We start from the raw sequence: 22,975 nt of genomic DNA, 5'->3' as shown, positions 1-22,975 counted from the left end.
GCAGAAAAAACATTATAGGGTTGGAGGAAGAAACACCCAAAAATGAGAAGCTCTAAGCCTTTATGGAATGTTAAAAAAGTAGTCTTTTTAAACTCTAAGAGAGCTTCTTGAATAAAATAGTTGAGTAGGTTAAAATAATGATTTACTTTAAATTAAATCGAAAGTAGATTTGTCCTTGTTTTTTGACCTTAAAGATAAATTTAATTTAGAAAAGTAAGATATCTCTGACTTTGAGAAACTAAATGAATGTTATTGTTGGTAAATTGAGTTGTGGTGTTAGCTAAACATTTATTGACGCAGTGATTATATTTAAGGATTTATTAAAACTTGAAAAAGAGTAATTAATAGTTAACTACCACTATTTTCACTACGCCGACCTAGTAACTATACTAGCTTTGTTTCATCTTAATTTTGGTGGATCACTTTCACATTAATATTGGATTATTTTTCGATTTCAAATCCCTGTTTAAAATAAATTAATAATTATGTATGAGGTATTATGTATTTTGAAAAATTATCTTTGAAACCATATACATATTTAATATTTTGATTTAAAATCTAGTGAGATAATATCAATAGAGTAAATGTTGGAGATCCTAAATCGACTAGAGATTAAAGTCTTTGTAGTATATAAGTGGGTGCAAACCTCACCTCATTGAACTGGTTTTATGGGGTTGAGTTAGGCTTAAAGTTCACTTCATAATAGTATATAAGTGTATTTAAAGTATTATCCATTTTAAATTTTGGATTTTTAATTACGATTTAAATTAATAATTGTATATTGCTCTCTTGAGAATTTGTCTTTGGATAAAATAATACCATTAGAGTAAATCACACTATTTAACATATTGTTCCGTTTAAAATTCAAAGTTTAATCATGGATTTCTTAAAAAATTAAATTAAAAAAAAGTGTATCTTAAATATTTATTTAGAAACTATTTATTAATAATAAAAATTAATTTAGATATTAATAAATTTTTTAGTTTTTAAAATAATATATAATTTATTTATTTTTTAAAATTAATTTGTATTTAATAATTTTTGTATAATGTGTATTTAAATTATTTTAATATCAATTTCTAAATTATATACAACTATTAGACTGCGGAATAAAAAATACTTTGTGCCAGTATTAAGATGAATACATTATATGAGTGGATTTAATTTTATCCCACATTATTACGATAAAATTCAAAATATTATCAAAATTTTAGAGTAGGTTGTGATGAGATAAATATACTATAGTTTATCTCTATATCATTTGAAAAAAATATCTATTTTTCTTTTTGACATTATTGTTGTATTCATTTTATAAATACTAGCGGACACATAGATGCATGCAGTGCAAGAATGCAAATGTATCTAATTTTTTATTTTTATCATTTATATATATATATATATATATATATTTTTAATATTAAAATTTAAATAAATAATGTTATTATTCACACACTTATATTAACAATATAAATTTATATTATATTATCAATAAAAAATATCATTATCATCGTGTAAAATTATTGTTTCCTCTCTCCAGTTTTCTCTTTTTATTATTATTGTTTTTTATAATATATCAGTTTTTCATGTGAGAAGTATGGTATGTGCAGTAAAGAATCATAAAAATCGTTCTTAAATAAATATTACAAATATATATATATATATATATATATATATATATATATTATTGCGGGTGTAAGGTGAAGCAAAGTGTAAAATATGAAACTGTTCTTGGCCCCACATCACCCACTCAGCGATGTTTATTGACAAAACTGCCCTTTGCCACCTCAGAATGTATGCAGCCACAAAGGAGAGAAAGGAGTTGTTGACATAACATTTTTCATGATTTTATTTTGCATGATCTTAATTTGTAACTGATAAAGTGATAGTGATGGAATTGCTTACACAACAACAGGGACAAACTTCTTCAGCAGCACCGTTCTCCACGGTTTCACCATCTTTTAATCAAATTTTGAGAGTCCTATGATGTTATTACTTAGTGTAAACAGCCACAATTAAGTTTTCTCACAACCAGTAAAATCATGAGTAGTACGTTTCCAAGTAATGTCTTATTAGGCCAACCACTTTCTAATGGTGATGTGTTCATTGTCTTTTCAACACTAAATGTCTTCAAAAGAAAATTAATGGTATCTGAGGTCATCCACCTCTCACTCTCACAAAACCCTTTGATACGAAACTTGTAAGGTTTTCTAATCACATAGTCAAAGTGCAACACAACATCAGAGCCATCGGTTGGAGGGTTCTCATGATCCAATGACAGTTACCACATATCATAATATTATTTTCATGGCTAGTTGTTCGTTGTTGCATCTATGTCAAGGTAGAGCCAGAGGAATCCGTATTCTTCCTAGTAGTAAAAGTCGACTATAGAATCTCAATAGCATTACTTTACAAACACAAACCAACAATTCATCAAAATCTTTCACCTAAACATCACTGCGATGATGATGAAATCAAGGGCAAGAAATAATCCAACTTGGTCAGATGAAGCAGCTACTTAGAATGGATGAGAACTCAACTTACCCTTTTGATGTAGAAAGAAAGAAACGTGGTGGTTAAACTGCTGCGTGAAAAACAGGTTGTTTCATGTTATTTTACCAAAGAATTAACTTCAAAGTTGACGAAAATAAACACAAGCCATCTGAGGTAGTTATAATATGAGAATCAATACCTGCGCCTGATACTACATGGTAGGTACCCCACAAAATATCTTCCCTTCTTTTCATCCCTACACCAGTATAATGAATTCCCTTTTACTTGGAGGCTATGAAAAAACCATCTATCCAATAAATTTGAGATTTTTTATCAGATGATCCAAGCCTTTAGATCCATGACTGAGGGGAACCCTCATGTGGGACGCAACTACCAAACTTGGTCTTAGAATATCTTAAAAATCCTGACTTTTTGGAGTTTCTGTTATCTGGCTCCCCATGCCACCATGTCAGTGTTCCATTTGATATGTGGCATCTGGGGGCTCGTGTCTGTGAGCTTTTGTACTGGTGTGGGTTGTGCTTCATGCTGTCAATATCAGGTGTTTCAGCAGAGCAATAGAAGGTTTGAACAGAAAACCGATAGGTTTTGGAAGTTCAGTGAAGAAGCTGATAGATGGGTTGAGGTGCAACTGCCCTGTGATCTGATATCTGGTGGTGATAGTGAGTGTGGTAAGGTGAAGAGAAGGGAAGAAAGCATGGATCAAGAACAGGGAGTTGATGATAAAAAGAAGAGACTGGACAGAAAAAATAATAAAGTAGGAGCTGTGGAGCCCTTGGATGTGGTTCTGAGGCCTCTGAGAAAGAGAGTTTCATTGACCAAAATGTCTGAGACATCTGTGTGGATCACTGGTGAAAGTGGGTCTATCTATGAGAGGTTTTGGAATGGATTGGAATGGGTGATGGCCCCTCATGACTTACCAATATCAGCAGGACGTGCAGTGGCAGTTTTTATCATCAGTCAGATGATTCTTGCTTTATCTGAATCGGGAAATCTGTATCAGGTTATATATATCAGTTCTCAGAATTATATTTCGTTCAGAATATATACTCTTCTATTTGGATACATTTTAAGCACATATCTATACTATACAGAGACGAAACACGGAGATATCTAAAATATAGGATACGGAAACACATATCCTATGTATTATATAATTATGAATTATATAAATTAATAATAAAAATTTATGTACACAAATATGTTTCAGTCTTTTTTAAAAAAGAAATATTTTTCATGGTTGGTTCAAAAGAATTTGTCTCTTATTAGACGTCTCATATATGTGTCTGACACGAATACATGTAAGAGGAGTGTTCGAATCTAATAGTGACTATATGCATACAGATTGTCAACTTGAATTGTAACTTAAATCACTCACTAATATGATCTGATTCTGCACTTAAATCGGTCACTTCTCTACTGACTTTGTTTATTTTAGCAGATGCATTTGCAACTTGGTGAAACTTCACAACCAGTTTGGGTTGAATTCCCACCTGCACTTGGTCCAATTGCAGATAATGATCAGGAGAAAAATACTTTGACATTGATGAAGTCTGGTGTGGTGTCAGATGATGGGCAGTGAGTACACATTGAAACTTTAGTTTGAGATTAAACACAACCCAAGGATGTATTTGAATTGGATGATTACTTAAAGTCTGAAACCTATCAAACTCTTAATGTCGTTTGTTTGTGTTGTTGCATTGTCCACAGAAGAGGTTATTTCTGTACAAAAAATGGAACTCTTGTAGAACTTGATGTGGTTGAGTCTCCAAGGTAAAACTCAAGTTTTTCAGCACATAATTGTACATAAGTTAAATCCTAAGCAAATATTACTAATTTCGGTCCTATTTTGGCAATATATAGAGCAGATGGACAAATCATGGGCAACCAGCAGGAGCAAATGTTGCAGCAATAGCTGCTGTTGCTTCTACACGAGAAGCAGTATACACCATAAGGTGGGTGATGTGTATGTTGCTTGAAACAATTTGACTCACAAACAGAGCAGTAAAGAAAAGATAGAAAACAAAACCGTGTTGTCTTTAAATAGTATCAAACATCATTCTTCACCTATAATGCTCGGACACTTCTCTTAAATGACATGTCCGTGTGTCGGACACACGTATCAAATACCAACACTCGTAAGACAAGACACGTATAAGTGAAGTGCTCAATTCAAAAAATATTACTGCTCAAAAAATGTGAAATACACTTGTGCATATAAATCTTTATTATCAATTTATATAATTCATAATTATATAATATACAGATTCGTGTCTCAGTGTCTTACATTTTAGAGATTATATATATCTTCATGTTTGTATCTATGTCGTATCAGTGTCTTTGTCAATGTTTGTGCTGCATAGAGTCTAACTAGTTTAATGGATGATGTGGTGATGTAGTTCTGCGGGAGATCTTTTTGAATATAATCGAAAATCAAAACCGTCGTGGAGGAAGCACATATGGCAAGAAAAAACAGCAAAATTTTCACCTTTGATTCCATCTAAAGGGTGCATTTTACATGGATTAAGTGGTGATCATTCTGAATCTCTGTTTCTTTTAACCAAGGTACTGTTAATGAAAGTATTTTATGAACATATCATTATCAGAATATGAGTGCTATAGTAATCAAGAACATATTGGTGAAAACTCTCAAGTTGATGTCCAATTAATCAGGAACATAAGCTTAATCAAAATTACTTATGTAAAGTAAAACCATGGTTCCAATTAACTTTATAAATCAATTGGGCATGTTAAACTTTAGAATTTCATCTTAATGAGGCCCTTTAAGAATCTAAAACCCTGTCACTCTTGATAATTATACAGGAAGGCACTTTGGTGGAGAGAAGATTACATCAGAGGAAGTGGAAATGGGTAGTTCATGGAAGCCCTGAACAGCAAACTTTGACGTCTATTACACCAGCTTTGCAAGATGAATCAAGTGAAACATTCAATTCTTTATTCTTTACAACTTCAGCTGGATCTGTTTTTGAATATCAAATGCCAAAACAACTAGGTCAGTCATCCAATTGCTCTAAGTCTGTTTAACTTCATCCATGATTGATATTTACTTCTATGACTATACTAATATTTTTACTAAATATGAACTTTATGATACTATATTATATTAAGAAGTGTATTTTAAGCATAACTCAATCTTATAAAATTGGCTGATAAAGTGAAGTTTACACTCAGTTATATATTATGAGATGTTTTATCTTTATTTGATGTGGAATCTGCAACATACTATTTGGGATTTTCAGTTTCATTCTTTATCTATCAAACTTTTTGGAATAGTTATCACCATTACCAAAACCTATCGTCCATCTGAAATTTGATTCCTATTCTTAGGAAGTAAATAAGAGACAATTATCATTCCCATCTACCTTTACTTGTGTCTCTTAGATAGTTTACCTCACTCTAGTTGTTTGATAATTAGGAACCAAGAGTAATCAATTGATAGTGAACTGTTATGTAATCAAATTCATAATCTTTCAAGAACCTGAAAGATTATTGAAGCTTATACACAAGCAACGAAAAGACTAACAAGATTATTTGTGGATTGGATTCATTATTTCAACATCGGTAAACATAATTCCTACTCATAAGAATAACTAGTATTTGCAATGTATATTCTCTCATTGAAGCAACATATGCAGAATAAAATACGACATAGAATACCATCTGTGAAAGACTCAAACTATTCCTGTTCCAACAAAGTTTTCTATCTGAATACTACGTTCTAGACATTGAATTCTCACATGAAAACAGGAAGTGTTCATAACAATCAGTTTCCAGAAGCATGGGGAAGTCATGAGCATCCCTCGCAAGCAAAAGCAGCAAGAGGTATAGCTGGCTTAGCATTCCAAGTTGGGAGGATACTGTATGCACTAGACGATGGTAGACTTGCAGAATTGCATCTAGTAGGAATAGGGGGTGAAAGTTCAGGACCATCTGCACCACAAAACTCTAGAAGGAAAGCATCAAACAGATATGTTTGGACTATATTAGATGTGCCAGAGAGTGAAGGGTGGAATGCAGAATATTGTACAGAAGAACGAGGCCCCAGAAATTGTATGACAGGTACAAAAGATGACTCAAATGATTCAGGAACAAGTAGAAGAAAACAAAGCCAAACACAGAGTCATTACTTGTCTCTAGGCAAAGGTGGTGAACTGAATAAGTCTTCAGAAGAATACAATCTGCCAGATGATTGGATTAGTAGTAACTTCCGCTTAAGACTGCTGTATGAAGGCAAGTCATTCTTCTTAATCAGCAATGATGGTTTGGTTTTTGAATACGTTTGTATTGAGAATGTATGGGTATGGTTGAAGCATGATAGCTCCTCGGCTATGAGTGGTATAGTGGGGAACTATAATGGAAGTTTGTTTATGGTTGATTCATTTGGGAGTCTGTTCCTTAGAGAATGGAGTGATAACGAGATGGCATGGAAAAACTGCACTGCTACGAGGAAAGGGAGACATATTATTGGAGGTCAACCATGGGATACATTACCAGGTAAAGCAAGGAGGGCTACAACTGAAGATTCAATCTTCTTTGTGAGCAAAAGTGGAGGATTACTGCAGTACATGGTAGGTAAACAGTAACACAAGTTCTCAAACTTTTTAATTGCTTAGAAGTTAGAATACTTAAGAGACAAGCCTTGATAAAAGATGCTAGAAGTGTGAATGAATAACATTTCAAAAAGCTTAAGATGATTGCATGCCTCTTAACAAAAATATGAGTGTACTTCGGTATATTTTCTCTGGTTTGTGCCTTAAACATTGGTAATTCTACCCAACAAACTCTTGTTACAATAGGTCTGAAATGACTTTGATACCATATTAAGAAGTAGACTTTAAGTCTAACTCAGCATCGTAAAACCAGCCTATAAAGGTTTGCACCCACACCCACTTATATACCATGAAATGTGTTAATTTCTAGTTGATGTAGGATCTCCAACACTTCCGTATATTTTTTACAGTTGTGCCTTAAACATTGGTAATTATGCCCTTTGAACCGTTAAGAACTCTTTCCACAAGTTGCAACCTCACGAAACAAAGTAACTAGCAAAATGAATTAGTTGAAAGTAGTGAAACTAAAGTCTTATTTATACACACATGGATAAATATTAAAATTTTCAGGGAATAAGCTTTATAGACGTAAAATACTGCTACACTAGCTAGATATGAAGTAAAAATTTACATGTTTACTCAGGTGTACATGAGGAAGTTCAAATGGAAAGATTGCAAAAATCCTCAAAATGTTAAAGTTGCAACTATAGTTGACCAGGAATTGTTCAGGGAAAATATAGTCTTTGTCACTGGAAGAAATGGTCGTCTATATCAGTATAACAAAGTGACTGAATTGTGGCATGAGCATTACCAGTCTCAACATTTGATTCTATCCCAGTTTCCTGGAACAGTCATAAGACCATCAACAAAATCACTCTCAGGTTCTCTCTTCATGCTTTCAAGAGAAGGTGGTCTTGTTGAGTACCAGTGGAATACTTGGCATGGATGGAACTGGATAGAACATGGAACACCTTATAAAGGTGTTACACTGGTTGGTGCACCTGGTCCAAGCTTTGAAGGCAATCAACTACTTTTGATTGGCTCAGATGGAAAAGTATACCTGAGATACATGGACAACAATGCATGGAAGTGGAAGGATTGTGGCTTCCCCAATATGGGAAATAAAATTGTTGAAGCACAAAGTGGAAGATTCAATGAGGAGAAACCAGTTCAGAGTGATGGAAATTGTGCATCTGGCTTGAACAAGAACCAAGACAACCTTGTTGACCTCAACTTAAATTGTGAACCAAAGGTAAAAGTTAGTGTATGATTACTGTTTGGTTAAAATTGACAAAGTTCTACTTTGAAATAAAATATAAAGTAACAAGAACATAGAATTGACATTGAATCTTATGCAACACAGGTGGCATCAACAAGACCAATTCCATTTTCTGAAAGTTCTGTCATATTTGAGCTCAGAGATGGCAGGGTAAGAACCTTATCACACTGAGATAGATTCCAATTATCTAATGGAAAACTCTTATTATAAGTTTATAACTACATATATATCACTACTACAACACAAAATCATTAATTAGAAACCAATTTTAGTAGTGGAGAATCCATTCTTTAGAAGAAAAAGTTGAAGGATGGATTTTTTAAAGATTCAAGTTCTATGCATTTTAAGTTCCCATTTGTCAAACTTCTTTGATATTGTCTGCTATAGCTTTCCACTACAAAGCATTAGCATAATATATAATACTATAATAAGTAGCTTGAAAACTTGCACCATAGTGCTTGAATTCTACCCCTTTTGGCATTTGCAATACCCTTTTCAAACCTGCCATTTAAAACTCTCTCACAAGCAAAGATACTGAAATTGTGTTTTGGTAACATCATGACTTATGGCAGTTAGCAGAATTAGAAGTTGGAGAGGAGAAAGAATGGAGTTGGTCACGGATCATTGGCACTCCAAACAGTTTATGTTTGGAAAATTATTGGATCACACTAGCATCATCATAGTATTGTCTGCAATCTCTCACTGCATGACAGGGATCTGCTCAGAAGCACTTTGATGTACTCACAAACATTCTTGTTAACAGCTTAGCTCCACCAGAGGCTGAAATAGTACTAGAGTTCTGCTAAAAAGCCCGGGGAGGTGAGCCATATGAACAAACATGTGAAAAAGTATAAACATCAAATAGATAACATGTATAAAATAGATAATATGTAGAAGATGCATGCATAAGGGTGTTTCTAAAATCTATAACTTATAAATAAAAGTGTTGATAGGTTTATAACTTTACATCAGATTACAAATGAAAAAATAAATCATTTTCTGTTGATAAGGACATTTTATAGTATATAAATGGGTGCAAATCTCATTTTATAAGTCGATTTTATGAGGTTGAGTTAGGTTTAAAATTCATTTCTTAACATGGTATTATAGCCATTTTCGATCCTATCATAACGAGAGTTTGTTTGACATATCAGGTCATACGTTATCTGGCTGTTATCAGACCATCTATAACATATAGTCCTACGCACGAGTTTATCGTCTTGGCATAAGAGGGTGTGTTAGAGATCCTACATCTTCAGTAAAAATATGGAACAATTTTAAAATTGTATTGAATCATATCACATTTATAAATTATAAACTCACGTCTTTAAGAATTGATGTCTTTTAACTATATAGTTTTCAAAATAAAATTGTGTTTGCTATAAAAACACTATTACAAAAAGACAAATAGGAGTACATCAGAAGGTTAAATACATAACCTGAGTATCAGCTAAGATATTCTTTTTGACAACAATTAAGAATTTTTCTTGTTTTAATAAATGAGAATTATAAATTTAAGGAATATTTAGGATTAAAAGGTAGCTAGTTAATTTCATTTTACTACTTTTGAAAAAGTAATGTTCATTTTTCTTTTTATTTGACCATTCAATTATGATCTAGTAATTTTTATTTATCATAATAACAAGAGTTTCCATTTCATAAGTTTTGTTTAGAAAAATCAATTCAATTTCCTGAACATTAAGAAGTGCATTATTGTAAGAGAAACTGGGTTAACATAGTTTTCAAAAATATCATCAACGATAAATTCCCTCCTAGTTTATTTCATTAATTTATTAACTTATGAGGTAGTTTAATAAAAAAAAAGTGTGTGTTAGAGTATTTCAGAAGTAATTTATTTTAAGAGTTTTTAACATATAATTACAAGTTACAGTTTATTCCAGGTAACGCTTGTAACTTAATTAATTTTCTTTCATTATTATTCTTTATGTTTTAATATATTTTTTATTATTTCTAATTTTTTATCTATTATCACTTAATGAAAAAAAAACTTTTAAATTACACAATTTATAAATATTTTTTCATTAAAAAAACTTTTATTCAAGAGGTGACAACTAGGATGAAGATGATGAAACAAGGAATGACAAGAAAGTGATCACACTAATAAAGACAATTTAGTCTTTTAAGTAACCCATAGGTGCAAATGGAAACCATGGGTGGAGAAAGAAATTCCCAACAGAGTCCGATTCATTAACCCACCATGCAAATGTAAAATATATATAAAAATACGATAAGATGTAAAAGAATATATTGAAAGCTTGAAAATATATATTTTTTTTACAATAACTGAAAAATATAACATAAGATTAATGAAAAATATTATATGGAGACTAATGGATTAATTCACAACCCATTATTAAAAAAATATAAAAATATGACAACTTTTAGAAGTACAATGAAAAATTGAAATATACTTTTTTTTTTTACAAGGTAAGGTAACACACTTATTTTGGATGAAGACTTATTCATAACCATAATTTTGTTTTCATTTATGTAATTTTTAAACCAAATTACTTCATTTTGATAAAAAAAAAACACCCGTTTTTCCCCAGTGGTTGTTTTTGTTTGCTTTTCATCACCAAATAAATAAGTGTAACAAAATAAACAGACCGTTAAACCCTGTTTCGTTATTCGAACAACAAAGAAATTAAACGACGACGGTTTGGTCCCTGGTTCTGTAAACCTAATCCCAAGCTTAGTAGTCCTTCCATTTCTCACTCTTCCACTCACTCCGATCGCCGCCGTCAACTCTCCGACGACTCTCTTCTCTCGCAATGCGCGAATGAATGATATCAATTTCACTCTATAATTCAACTTCACATTCACTCGCTTCATCACCATGCTTTCTCGGTTAATCCCTAAACCCTCTCACCTCCGTCGCTTCCTCTCTCTTCCGTTGAAACCGCCGCACGCACCTGCGAAACCCAACTTCACCACCTTCGTTGTTCCCAAACACTTCTCCACCAACAGCGGCGGCAGCAGTGATGGCAAGGATCCCCTATCGTCCCGTTTGTGGAACGAATTTGGGGAGACTGAGGAAAAGTACGGCGCTTTATTCGAGGCGGAGGAGGAGAGTGGAAGCCTTTCCGGAATGAACGAAGAGGGTGGGAAAAGGGAGGAGCGGGGGTGGCTGCAAGAGGAAGAACAGGGGTGGTTGCATGAGAAGGGTCTCGATGAGCAAGACGAGGATGCTATATTTAAAGGGATCGAGAAGGAAAGTGGAGATGCGGGTGGTGGAGGTGGTGCTTTTGATGGTGGGGATGTTGGAGTTCGAGCAGGAGAGGACTTCAAACCTTGGAACTTGAAGGAAGAAGACAAAGAGGATGTGTTTGCTTTCCAAGAGGAAGAGGATGTGGAACAGGAAAGGGAGATCCATGCTGTGGATGCTAAGCCTCAAGTGGATGTGGAACAGCTTGAGAAGGAAGAACAAGCTCTCACTGCTGTTGTCAAAGGTTAGGCTTTAACACCACATTAAAATTTTAGGTTTAAGGTTTATGATAGTTATCCTAAATGATGCTGTTTTGTGATTGAATGAGAATGTATTAGTTTTGTGATTGAATGAGAATGTATTAGTTTTGTGATTGAATGAGAATGTATTAGTTTTGTGATTGAGTTAGTGTATTAGTTTTGTGATTGAATGAGAATGTATTAGTTTTGTGATTGAGTGAGAATGTATTAGTTTTGTGATTGAGTGAGAATGTATTAGTTTTGTGATTGAATGAGAATGTATTAGTTTTGTGATTGAGTTAGTGTATTAGTTTTGTGATTGAATGAGAATGTATTAGTTTTGTGATTGAGTGAGAATGTATTAGTTTTGTGATTGAGTGAGAATGTATTAGTTTTGTGATTGAATGAGAATGTATTAGTTTTGTGATTGAATGAGAATGTATTGTACCTTGTACCGATAGCTGTTTTTGTTTATTCAGTGTTTAGTCCTCTATTTAGGTAACTGATGTTATTTTGCGATTGTTATTGCAGGCCCAAAACGTGCATTTGGTGATTTGATTGCTGCTTCTGGAATCACGGATGAAATGCTTGACAGTTTGATTGCGTTGAAAGACTTTGAGGGAGTTGATGGGTTGCCCCCTCTTAGTGTAATTGAAGACATGAGGTATGAGAGGAATACTAGAAAATCCAGTAGAGGTGAAATGGAGCGGCTGAAGCAGGAGGAAGCTGCAAAGGCTAGAGTGAAACAAGTTGATGACAAAGGTCGTGCTTATGGAACAGGAAGAAGAAAATGCAGTGTTGCCCGTGTCTGGGTTCAGCCTGGTAATGGTAAATTTATAGTCAATGATAAAGAGTTTGATGTCTATTTTCCTATGCTTGATCATCGTGCTACTCTCCTTCGACCTTTCTCTGAGACAAAGACATTGGGGCTCTGGGATGTCGATTGTACTGTGAAAGGAGGTGGTGTTTCAGGTGAGGTTCATTACTTTTAGTTAGTTTCTATATTTGGTCATTGGCATTGGCTTCTTCCATTGTATGATGATCTTACAACTTTTAACTAAAGCATGTATAGTTTTACTTAGCAGAAGCTTCTTATATGATGATCTTACATCTTTTAACTAAAGCACTTATAGTTTTAGTTAGCAAAAAAGCTTCTTATAGTTTGTGGAGCATCATCTCTGTCACATCTGGCTCCAAACTTTGATCTATGTAGCCGACTTCACCTACCAAGAAAACTTAATTGTTTTGAGTTGAAATATTGCCTGAACTATTCTAGTAATGGAAGTTGCCCTTTGTCATGTAAATCACGAGCTTTCTTTAATGTATACTTGACCAGGCAAGAAAACTATCTGTGTTGATTGAAGAAAATAAAAATGAAATAATAGTGAACTGAATTATATGTATATATGCTGCGTTACTACTGTACTACATCCTTCACTAATATTAAAAGCAGACAACTATATCATATTGTTATATTTTCATTTGCTCTTGTGTCTTCATATTTTGTTTCTTTTTTTTATTAGGGAAAAATGCATTCTGCTAGAATTTTGGCCTTGAGCTAACCCCAGCAAGAACATTTAAGTTTGACAAATAAATGCTAGATCTTGGATTTATCACCCATAGACACTTCTATTCAACTTCCTCTGTGAAATCCTACACTGAGAAAACTCTGCACAATGGAAGTTTGACAGAACCACCCACTGGTTAACTTGTCAAAGTTCATTTGTTTAGCTATTGTTCACATCAGTGTCAATGAAATGTGTTTCTTGAAAACAGGGCAAGTCGGAGCTATACGATTGGGGATCAGCAAGGCTCTGCAGAACTGGGAACCAGAATTGCGGCCTTCACTGAGAAATGGTATAACCTTTTTTGCCTTTTTTCTCTGTTGATTTACTTTGTTACAGTTTTGTTTTCCTACCATATTACAAAACTCTTGATTAGTCTTTTAGTTGTGTTGTGGCTGGGTTTTATGTTATGCTGCATTACTACGATGATTAACTAAGCAAGTATTTTCTTGAATCTTGAACAGCTGGTTTCCTGACAAGGGACTCACGAGTGGTAGAAAGGAAAAAACCAGGAAAGGCAAAAGCAAGAAAAAGTTTCCAATGGGTCAAGCGTTGATACTCAGAGTACCTTTCTCTGGATGGCCATTTTTTGTCTGGAATATTAGCATTCTTCAATAACATGTTGAAATTCGTTTGTCTTGAACTGCATCACCAGTGATGTAAATCAACGTTTTTGAATTTCAATGACTCAACTGTAGAAAATTTTGTTGACGGATATGTTAGGATTCATTCACTCTTTGGAGAGAGCTTGTGATTGCTATTTTTTTTCCTTTATACTTCCTTTTTGCCCAATGAATGTTGTGGTAGTTATCGAAGGAGATTTGTGTTAAAAGAATTTTCAAATTAACACCATGGAGTAACTACAACGTTACTTTCTAAGTTCTTGTTTTAAATTACAATTTAAAAATAAAGTGGGTTATTTGAAATAAAGTCAATGAAACTAATAATTAAATGCTGATGCAAAACATGAAAAGTCTGATCAAAATCAATTTTATTTATTTAATTTCTCTTTAATTAATAATCTATTTTCAGATCTCAGTTTGAAAATCAATAACTAAAATAAAATTGAACCAGATAATTTATTATATTCAAAAGTTTAAACTAATCAGTAACTAATAGTCATATATAAGTCTAATTTTTAAGGAATTGTTTTATGGATAACTATATTACGAAGTTGAAATTATGAATAGATAAAATTTTTAATAAGAGTTTTATCTATTTGACACATATTTATCATAAAATGTTTTAATAAATTTATGGTTGTTCCTGCTAGGGAGATGGGACCTAGAGAACTATTGAAGTCTTCTTCGCCTTCCTTCGGTCAGTCAGGTGACTGGGTAGTGAACTGGGGTTCTCTTCGTCCTCCTGCTTCTCCTTCCGCCCTCGGCCTCGGCTGAACACCGGATGGTGGGGTACCTGCGAAGGCACTCCGACGCTCAAGTCAGTAAAGCGGGTGGTCAGCTCTCAGAGTGATAAATGACATACCTTACTCCTTGGGATGCGTACTATTTATATTATTCTAGTGGGCCTACCTTGTTGGGCCCATTTATCGAGGTGGACACCTCTTAGGTTTGCATTACCTAATTCTTAATGATAGATTAACTTCACTGATCTTGGTTTGAGCGTTAACTGTAATAGGGGTCTGCCATCGGCCAAATCATCATGGCATGGGTCGGCCATCGGCCATGTTCTACTGGTCTCGGTCTTCTCGGCCAAGTCTTCTAAGGTCTCAGCCTCTCGGTCCACTCGGCCTCTCGGCCAAGTCTTCTAAGGTCTCGGCCCACGGGCAAGTCTTCTAAGGTCTCGGCCAAGCCTTCCAAGATCTCGGCCTCTCGGCCAACTCTTCCAAGGTCTAGGCCACTCGGCCAAGTCTTCTAAGGTCTCGGCCTCTCGGTCATACCGGTACGCTTGCCCCCCAGGCTCAAGGGCAGATGTGTTAGATATGTCCGATGTGTCTTTAATGATGGGTGTCGGTCGGTTTCCCTTGATCGTGCGGCTATTCCATTTCTCGAGGTGTGACGTGACCATAGGTGTGATCAAATAAGTTGGCTTCGGGCGGTCGGCTTTTAATTGTGATTTTAATCGAACAAGAACGGGCGATCGGCCATTTAATTGTGATCTTTAATCGAACAACTAAGCATAGGTGGCCAGCTTACTTGCGATGTTAATCGAGCAAGTGTAGTGGGCGGCCGACCATTACTTGCGATGATAGCCGAGCAAGCGGGCAGTCGGTCGACCAATACTTGCGATGTTAATCAAGCAAGTTTGGTTGGCGATCGGCCGGCACTTGCGATGTTAATCGAGCAAATTTGGTGAACGTTCGGCCGACACTTGCGATATTCATCGAGCAAGCGGGCAGTCGTTCGTCCAATACTTGCGATGTTAATCAAGCAAGTTGGTTGGCGATCGGCCGGCATTTGCGATGTTAATCGAGTAAATTTGGTGAACGTTCGGCCGACACTTGCGATATTAATCGAGCAAGCGGGCAGTCGTTCGTCCAATACTTGCAATGTCATCGAGCAAGTTTGGTGGGTGGTCGGCCGGCACTTGTGATGTTAAACGAGCAAGCGGGCGTTCGGCCAATACTTGCGATGTTAATCAAGCAAGTTTGGTGGGTGGTCGGCCGGCACTTGCGATGTTTAATCGAGCAAGCTTTACTTTTGTCTCTTAGATAGTTTACCTCACTCTAGTTGTTTGATAATTAGGAACCAAGAGTAATCAATTGATAGTGAACTGTTATGTAATCAAATTCATAATCTTTCAAGAACCTGAAAGATTATTGAAGCTTATACACAAGCAACGAAAAGACTAACAAGATTATTTGTGGATTGGATTCATTATTTCAACATCGGTAAACATAATTCCTACTCATAAGAATAACTAGTATTTGCAATGTATATTCTCTCATTGAAGCAACATATGCAGAATAAAATACGACATAGAATACCATCTGTGAAAGACTCAAACTATTCCTGTTCCAACAAAGTTTTCTATCTGAATACTACGTTCTAGACATTGAATTCTCACATGAAAACAGGAAGTGTTCATAACAATCAGTTTCCAGAAGCATGGGGAAGTCATGAGCATCCCTCGCAAGCAAAAGCAGCAAGAGGTATAGCTGGCTTAGCATTCCAAGTTGGGAGGATACTGTATGCACTAGACGATGGTAGACTTGCAGAATTGCATCTAGTAGGAATAGGGGGTGAAAGTTCAGGACCATCTGCACCACAAAACTCTAGAAGGAAAGCATCAAACAGATATGTTTGGACTATATTAGATGTGCCAGAGAGTGAAGGGTGGAATGCAGAATATTGTACAGAAGAACGAGGCCCCAGAAATTGTATGACAGGTACAAAAGATGACTCAAATGATTCAGGAACAAGTAGAAGAAAACAAAGCCAAACACAGAGTCATTACTTGTCTCTAGGCAAAGGTGGTGAACTGAATAAGTCTTCAGAAGAATACAATCTGCCAGATGATTGGATTAGTAGTAACTTCCGCTTAAGACTGCTGTATGAAGGCAAGTCATTCTTCTTAATCAGCAATGATGGTTTGGTTTTTGAATACGTTTGTATTGAGAATGTATGGGTATGGTTGAAGCATGATAGCTCCTCGGCTATGAGTGGTATAGTGGGGAACTATAATGGAAGTTTGTTTATGGTTGATTCATTTGGGAGTCTGTTCCTTAGAGAATGGAGTGATAACGAGATGGCATGGAAAAACTGCACTGCTACGAGGAAAGGGAGACATATTATTGGAGGTCAACCATGGGATACATTACCAGGTAAAGCAAGGAGGGCTACAACTGAAGATTCAATCTTCTTTGTGAGCAAAAGTGGAGGATTACTGCAGTACATGGTAGGTAAACAGTAACACAAGTTCTCAAACTTTTTAATTGCTTAGAAGTTAGAATACTTAAGAGACAAGCCTTGATAAAAGATGCTAGAAGTGTGAATGAATAACATTTCAAAAAGCTTAAGATGATTGCATGCCTCTTAACAAAAATATGAGTGTACTTCGGTATATTTTCTCTGGTTTGTGCCTTAAACATTGGTAATTCTACCCAACAAACTCTTGTTACAATAGGTCTGAAATGACTTTGATACCATATTAAGAAGTAGACTTTAAGTCTAACTCAGCATCGTAAAACCAGCCTATAAAGGTTTGCACCCACACCCACTTATATACCATGAAATGTGTTAATTTCTAGTTGATGTAGGATCTCCAACACTTCCGTATATTTTTTACAGTTGTGCCTTAAACATTGGTAATTATGCCCTTTGAACCGTTAAGAACTCTTTCCACAAGTTGCAACCTCACGAAACAAAGTAACTAGCAAAATGAATTAGTTGAAAGTAGTGAAACTAAAGTCTTATTTATACACACATGGATAAATATTAAAATTTTCAGGGAATAAGCTTTATAGACGTAAAATACTGCTACACTAGCTAGATATGAAGTAAAAATTTACATGTTTACTCAGGTGTACATGAGGAAGTTCAAATGGAAAGATTGCAAAAATCCTCAAAATGTTAAAGTTGCAACTATAGTTGACCAGGAATTGTTCAGGGAAAATATAGTCTTTGTCACTGGAAGAAATGGTCGTCTATATCAGTATAACAAAGTGACTGAATTGTGGCATGAGCATTACCAGTCTCAACATTTGATTCTATCCCAGTTTCCTGGAACAGTCATAAGACCATCAACAAAATCACTCTCAGGTTCTCTCTTCATGCTTTCAAGAGAAGGTGGTCTTGTTACCAGTGGAATACTTGGCATGGATGGAACTGGATAGAACATGGAACACCTTATAAAGGTGTTACACTGGTTGGTGCACCTGGTCCAAGCTTTGAAGGCAATCAACTACTTTTGATTGGCTCAGATGGAAAAGTATACCTGAGATACATGGACAACAATGCATGGAAGTGGAAGGATTGTGGCTTCCCCAATATGGGAAATAAAATTGTTGAAGCACAAAGTGGAAGATTCAATGAGGAGAAACCAGTTCAGAGTGATGGAAATTGTGCATCTGGCTTGAACAAGAACCAAGACAACCTTGTTGACCTCAACTTAAATTGTGAACCAAAGGTAAAAGTTAGTGTATGATTACTGTTTGGTTAAAATTGACAAAGTTCTACTTTGAAGGGCGCGGCTGACGAAGTAAACCGGCCGTTCTTCAAAATTAATTTCTTGCACTAAGACTGAGCTGACGGCTTCGTGTGAAACGGCGAGGTAGACTATGATGGATTCTCGTGCGTCCGGTTTCTGGATGACCGGCGGGGTTGATAAAAAAGTTTTCAAATCGAGGAAAATTTCCTCACATTCGGTCGACCACTCGAAGCGGAATGCTTTTTTCAGTAGTCGGACGATTGGCCTCGTTCGTTCGGCGAGTTTAGGAACAAATCTGGATAGTGCGGTGAGTCGGCCGATAAGTCTCTGAATTTCCTGAATGGAGTTGGGACTTCGCATTTCGGAGATAGCTTTGCACTTCTCGGGGTTAGCTTTTATGCCTCTATGAGTTAGCATAAAACCTAAGAACTTCCCCCCTTCGACGCCGAACGCACACTTGTCCGGATTGAGTCGCATCTGGTGTTGGCGGAGGGCCTGAAAAACTTCTTTTAGGTCGGCAATATGTTGTTTGCATGAGTCGGACTTGACGACGATGTCATCGACATATACTTCAACATTCCTACCAATCATGTCGTGGAATACGTGGTCCATTAGTCTTTGATAAGTGGCTCCGGCATTTTTGAGTCCGAAGGGCATTACTTCATAGTAGAAATTGCCGGAATCAGTCATGAAGGCCGTCTTCTTCCGGTCGGCCGGGTGCATTTGGATTTGATTATAGCCAGAGTAGGCATCAAGGAAGCTGAGGATGTGATGCCCGGCTGCACCGTCGACGAGACGATCAATGGTAGGCAGAGGATACGAGTCTTTTGGGCAAGCTTTATTGAGGTCTGTGTAGTCAACACACATACGCCATTTTCCGTTCGCTTTCTTCACCATAACCACGTTGGCTAGCCATGTGGTGTAATGGGTCTTCCGAATGAATCCAGCCTGTAACAATTTGTCGGCTTCCTCATGTGCGGCTTGACGTCGTTCCTCGCCTATATGTCTTTTCTTTTGAGCTATTGGTTTAGCTTCTCTATACAGTGATAATCGGTGAGTGATAACCTGTGGGTCTACGCCAGGCATATCAGCGGCTGTCCAGGCGAAAAGATCGGAATTTTTAACAAGTGTCGTCCCGACGGCCATTCGGTCGTCCGGTTTCAGCGAAGTACCGATGTGCGTAGTGTGGCGATCATCGCGAAGCGGGAATGGATGCAAGTCTTCTCCTGCTTCCATACGGGGATCGTCCATGCGAGGGTCGAGGTCAACAAGGGCTATCATTTGACGACGGGACATGTGTCGTCCGGAACGCCGTGTGGGGGAACGTCCTCGTTTTTGCGGGACTCGGTCGTCCGTATTGGTTGTATAGAGTCGTCGAGTTGGCTCACTTTTCAAACTTGCTACATAGCATTCCCTAGCGGTTTTTTGATCGACATGGATGGTTGCAATGTCGTTGTTAGCCGAGGGGAATTTCATGGCTAAGTGTGGAGTGGACACAATGGCTTTTAATCTGTTAATGGACGGACGACCGAGCAGGATGTTGTAGGAAGTTTATGCGTTAACCAGGAGGTATCGTACGTTTATTGTTTTATGGGGGCCGTCTTCCTCACCAAAGGTTGTGTACAAGTCTATGTACCCCTTAGTATCGACCCGTTCACCTGAGAACCCTACAATTTGTTCGTTATAGGGCTGAATATGTGCTTCTGGGATGCGCATTTTCTTGAAAATGTCCCAATACAGTATGTCGACCGAGCTACCCTGATCTACCAAAGTCTTGGCAATTGCGAACTTGTCAATTTCTACAGTGATGACCATGGGGTCGTCCTGGGCTGGATCTATGGCTGTAAAGTCTTCGTCAGTGAAAGTAATCGGAGGTATATGTGGACGCCTCCTCGTGGTAGCATGAGCGGACTGGATGTCACGAAGATGTTTCTTTCGGGCGGAATTTGAGCACCCGCCACCGGCAAATCCTCCAGCTATATAATTTGTTTCGTGGTTCGGTTCGCCCAAGTTAACGGGTCCAGCAATCATGTTGATGACTTCGCGGATTCGTTGGCGAGGTCGGGCGTTTCGGTCGGGACTTGTGCTACGGGGGCGTGTACGCCGAACGGGGCTTTCGCTGCGTTTTCGCGAAGTCTGGCTACGGTCAGTGTGGCGTTTGTAATCGTTACGGTACGACCGGTCGACACCACGGGAAGGACGGTCAGTATTCCGTGGTGGGGATCTTGAACTCCTTGTCCTCTTGACGAACTGCCGTAAATGGCCAGCTTGGATGAGTTCTTCAATTTTATCCTTCAAAGCTTGACATCCTTCGGTCGTGTGACCGAAATTCTGATGGTATTGACAACGCTTAGCAGTATCTGCATTCGGTGGTGTTTGATACTGCTTCAATGTCGGGATTAGGTCCGTTTGTAGTGCTTCATCTAGGGCTCGTCCCCTCGGCACAGTTAAAGGGGTGTAACTGTTAAACCTGGGGATTCGGCCTCCCCTATTCCGGTCGGACCTTGGAGTGGTTCGGACAGTTCGTTCGATCGCGACTTCTCTTTCTTTGCTCGGGGTTTGGTCTTTGAGGACTCCGGATCCGACGGTTTTGAACCGTTGGTGGTAATCAATGTGTTCCTCGATTTGCATGAATTTGGTTGCTCGAGTTCGAAGGTCTTCCATGTCTTGAGGCGGCTTCTTGATGAGACTTTCAGTAAAACGGCTCGGCCGGATGGCCGAGACCAAATGGTGCAATGCAACCTCTTGTTTGAGCCCTCGGATGTTCATGCATGCTTTGTTGAACCTATCTAGAAAGGTTCTAAGAGATTCACCTTTTTCTTGTTGTACCGCTAGGAGAGACATGGAGGACATGTGATGCGGTCGGCTAGTGGCATATTGAGTGGAGAATTTTGCGGCTAGGGTGTCAAAATCGTTAACGGAGTTTGGAGGCAGCTCTGTGAACCAGGTAAGAGGTTCTCCCTGGAGCGACGTGGGAAATACTTTACACCACACATTGTTATCTGTGGTATACAAAGTCATTTGCGTCTTGTAGACATTTAAGTGTTCGTCCGGGTCGGTCGAGCCGTCATAGAGTTTAATGACGAGGCCTCTCCATTTGTCAGGAAGTGGAGTGGTGATAATTTCGTCTGTAAAAGGATGACCCCTTTTCCTTGACTTTCTTTCGACTGTTTCAGCTCTGGAAGCAGGATTGGTATTGGCAAGTGTAGGTATGCGAGAGGCGGTTCGGTCGGCCATATGGGATTGGCCTTCTCGTTCGGGATTATCGACCTGTTTTTGGAGTCGTGCATTCTGCTCTCTTAATAAGGCGATTTCTTCTTCTTGGCGGCGTCTATCTTCTTCTTGGAGGCGTCTATCTTCTTCATGTTGACGATGGTCTTCCATCCCCTTTTGTCGCAGTTCCTCCATCTGAGCTTGGAGGATTTTAATCATAGTCATCTGTTCTGCCATAGCGTCGTTGTTGTTTCTTGTCGCAACCATTATAGCTTCAAAAATTGAAGATTTGCCTTGGCCCCACGGTGGGCGCCAATTGTACCTGAGTGGAGAGATGGGGCCCAGGCACGGTCGGTTGACGTGGTGTAATTGCTGACGTGTTGATCTTCTTCTCCTCTGGTCGATTGTCCTTTCTTGCTGTCTCCTTTGGTCGGTCGTCCCTTCGTGCTATCAACTTCGGTCGGGCGGGGGAGGGTACCTGCGAAGGCACTCCGACGCTCAAGTAAGTATGAGATTCTAAGCGCAGTTTCGTAAGTGAATCAAAACGTACCTTTCTCTGGCTTGAGCACAGTATTTATAGGATTGCCTAATGGGCTTTCTATCCCTTGGGCTCAGGGTGGTTATGGATATGTCTTGTCAGTCGTGCTCCGGAATACCCGGGGAACATATCTTCTCTAAACGCATATTCCTTATTCTTCGGAGGTGTATCTTAACCACCTTAGCTTGTCACATAAATGCCCTTACATTTATTGTGTACACGGCCGGTCGGCCACGTGCGTTCGTTTCCATTTATTGTATAAGGCCGGTCGGCCACGTGCGTTCGTCCGGTGCCTACCAGTACAGTTTTAATAAATTTATGGTAACAAAAATTGATTGATACCAAACACAAAACACTGATTTTTTTTATGATTTTGTATGATTTAGAGTTTACATTAAATTAAAACTGAACTGCATCAAACCATATCTTATGTTTTTTTTTTTGCATATTTAAGAAAATTACAGTCTAAAGATCTTTTTTGGACATGTCTAAAAATGTGTTTTGTTAACTTTTGACATTTTTAAATTCTGAAATAATTAAAATAAAAAAATACAAAAAATTGTAATGAAATTAGAATGAAAAGTAAACCCGTAAAGAATTAAAAAAGAAAATATAACTTTCTTTAAGAATAAAAGATACTCAAAAATAATTTCCTAATAACGATTGAACTTTTACATATTAAAGAAAACACCATTTTATTTTATTTATTGGATTAAATATGTTTTCA

General features: G+C 37.2%; 3 protein-coding genes and 1 pseudogene across 7 annotated transcripts; 3 read left to right on the top strand and 1 right to left on the bottom strand.

The window, feature by feature from the left end:
• Positions 1-2,410: 2,410 nt before the first annotated feature.
• LOC137814592 (uncharacterized) lies at positions 2,411-9,692 on the top strand. 4 transcript variants are annotated; one of them, XR_016517685.1, is made up of 11 exons: positions 2,411-3,511; positions 3,950-4,086; positions 4,219-4,281; positions 4,377-4,463; positions 4,908-5,073; positions 5,332-5,521; positions 6,277-7,097; positions 7,723-8,331; positions 8,443-8,508; positions 8,931-9,177; positions 9,513-9,692. XR_016517685.1 is itself a non-coding variant. In XM_068617523.2 (10 exons), exons 1-10 carry the CDS (start codon positions 2,957-2,959, stop codon positions 9,039-9,041), a joined length of 2,805 nt encoding a protein of 934 aa, XP_068473624.2. In that variant the 5' UTR covers positions 2,411-2,956; the 3' UTR covers positions 9,042-9,382. The 4 variants fall into 4 exon arrangements, 2 of the variants coding, with proteins under 2 accessions (XP_068473624.2, XP_068473544.2); XR_016517684.1 differs by having other exon boundaries at positions 2,712-3,511; positions 3,947-4,086; XM_068617523.2 differs by lacking the exon at positions 9,513-9,692 and having other exon boundaries at positions 8,931-9,382.
• A 1,286-nt stretch (positions 9,693-10,978) lies between these two features.
• LOC137814434 (Ribosomal protein S5 domain 2-like superfamily protein) lies at positions 10,979-14,134 on the top strand. Its single transcript, XM_068617215.2, has 4 exons — positions 10,979-11,828; positions 12,355-12,795; positions 13,600-13,680; positions 13,853-14,134. Exons 1-4 carry the CDS (start codon positions 11,216-11,218, stop codon positions 13,942-13,944), a joined length of 1,227 nt encoding a protein of 408 aa, XP_068473316.2. The 5' UTR covers positions 10,979-11,215; the 3' UTR covers positions 13,945-14,134.
• A 2,092-nt stretch (positions 14,135-16,226) lies between these two features.
• LOC150022950 (uncharacterized) lies at positions 16,227-18,494 on the top strand (annotated as a pseudogene). Its single transcript, XR_016517317.1, has 2 exons — positions 16,227-17,246; positions 17,872-18,494. The product of XR_016517317.1 is annotated as an uncharacterized LOC150022950 (transcript).
• Positions 18,495-20,048: 1,554 nt separating this feature from the next.
• LOC150022949 (uncharacterized) lies at positions 20,049-21,977 on the bottom strand. The gene has a single exon (XM_090297250.1). It carries the CDS (start codon positions 21,975-21,977, stop codon positions 20,049-20,051), a length of 1,929 nt encoding a protein of 642 aa, XP_090153376.1.
• Positions 21,978-22,975: the final 998 nt, after the last annotated feature.

Source organism: Phaseolus vulgaris, chromosome 11 (assembly GCF_051622355.1).
Source record: "Phaseolus vulgaris cultivar YP4 chromosome 11, ASM5162235v1, whole genome shotgun sequence".
NCBI lineage: Eukaryota > Viridiplantae > Streptophyta > Magnoliopsida > Fabales > Fabaceae > Phaseolus > Phaseolus vulgaris.
Note: the sequence above shows the minus strand (reverse complement) of the source record. Positions and strands in the feature narration are given on the sequence as shown.

Bases quoted from the DNA above. Each gene is read 5' to 3' on its own strand.
- LOC150022949 (XM_090297250.1), bottom strand. From the start codon at position 21,977: ATGGTTGCGACAAGAAACAACAACGACGCTATGGCAGAACAGATGACT.
- LOC137814592 (XM_068617443.2), top strand. From the start codon at position 2,957: ATGTCAGTGTTCCATTTGATATGTGGCATCTGGGGGCTCGTGTCTGTG. The intron at 3,512-3,946 runs GTTATATATATC...TGTTTATTTTAG, and splicing joins AATCGGGAAATCTGTATCAG to CAGATGCATTTGCAACTTGG. The intron at 7,098-7,722 runs GTAGGTAAACAG...ATGTTTACTCAG, and splicing joins GAGGATTACTGCAGTACATG to GTGTACATGAGGAAGTTCAA.
- LOC137814434 (XM_068617215.2), top strand. From the start codon at position 11,216: ATGCTTTCTCGGTTAATCCCTAAACCCTCTCACCTCCGTCGCTTCCTC. The intron at 11,829-12,354 runs GTTAGGCTTTAA...TTGTTATTGCAG, and splicing joins TCTCACTGCTGTTGTCAAAG to GCCCAAAACGTGCATTTGGT. The intron at 13,681-13,852 runs GTATAACCTTTT...AATCTTGAACAG, and splicing joins GCGGCCTTCACTGAGAAATG to CTGGTTTCCTGACAAGGGAC.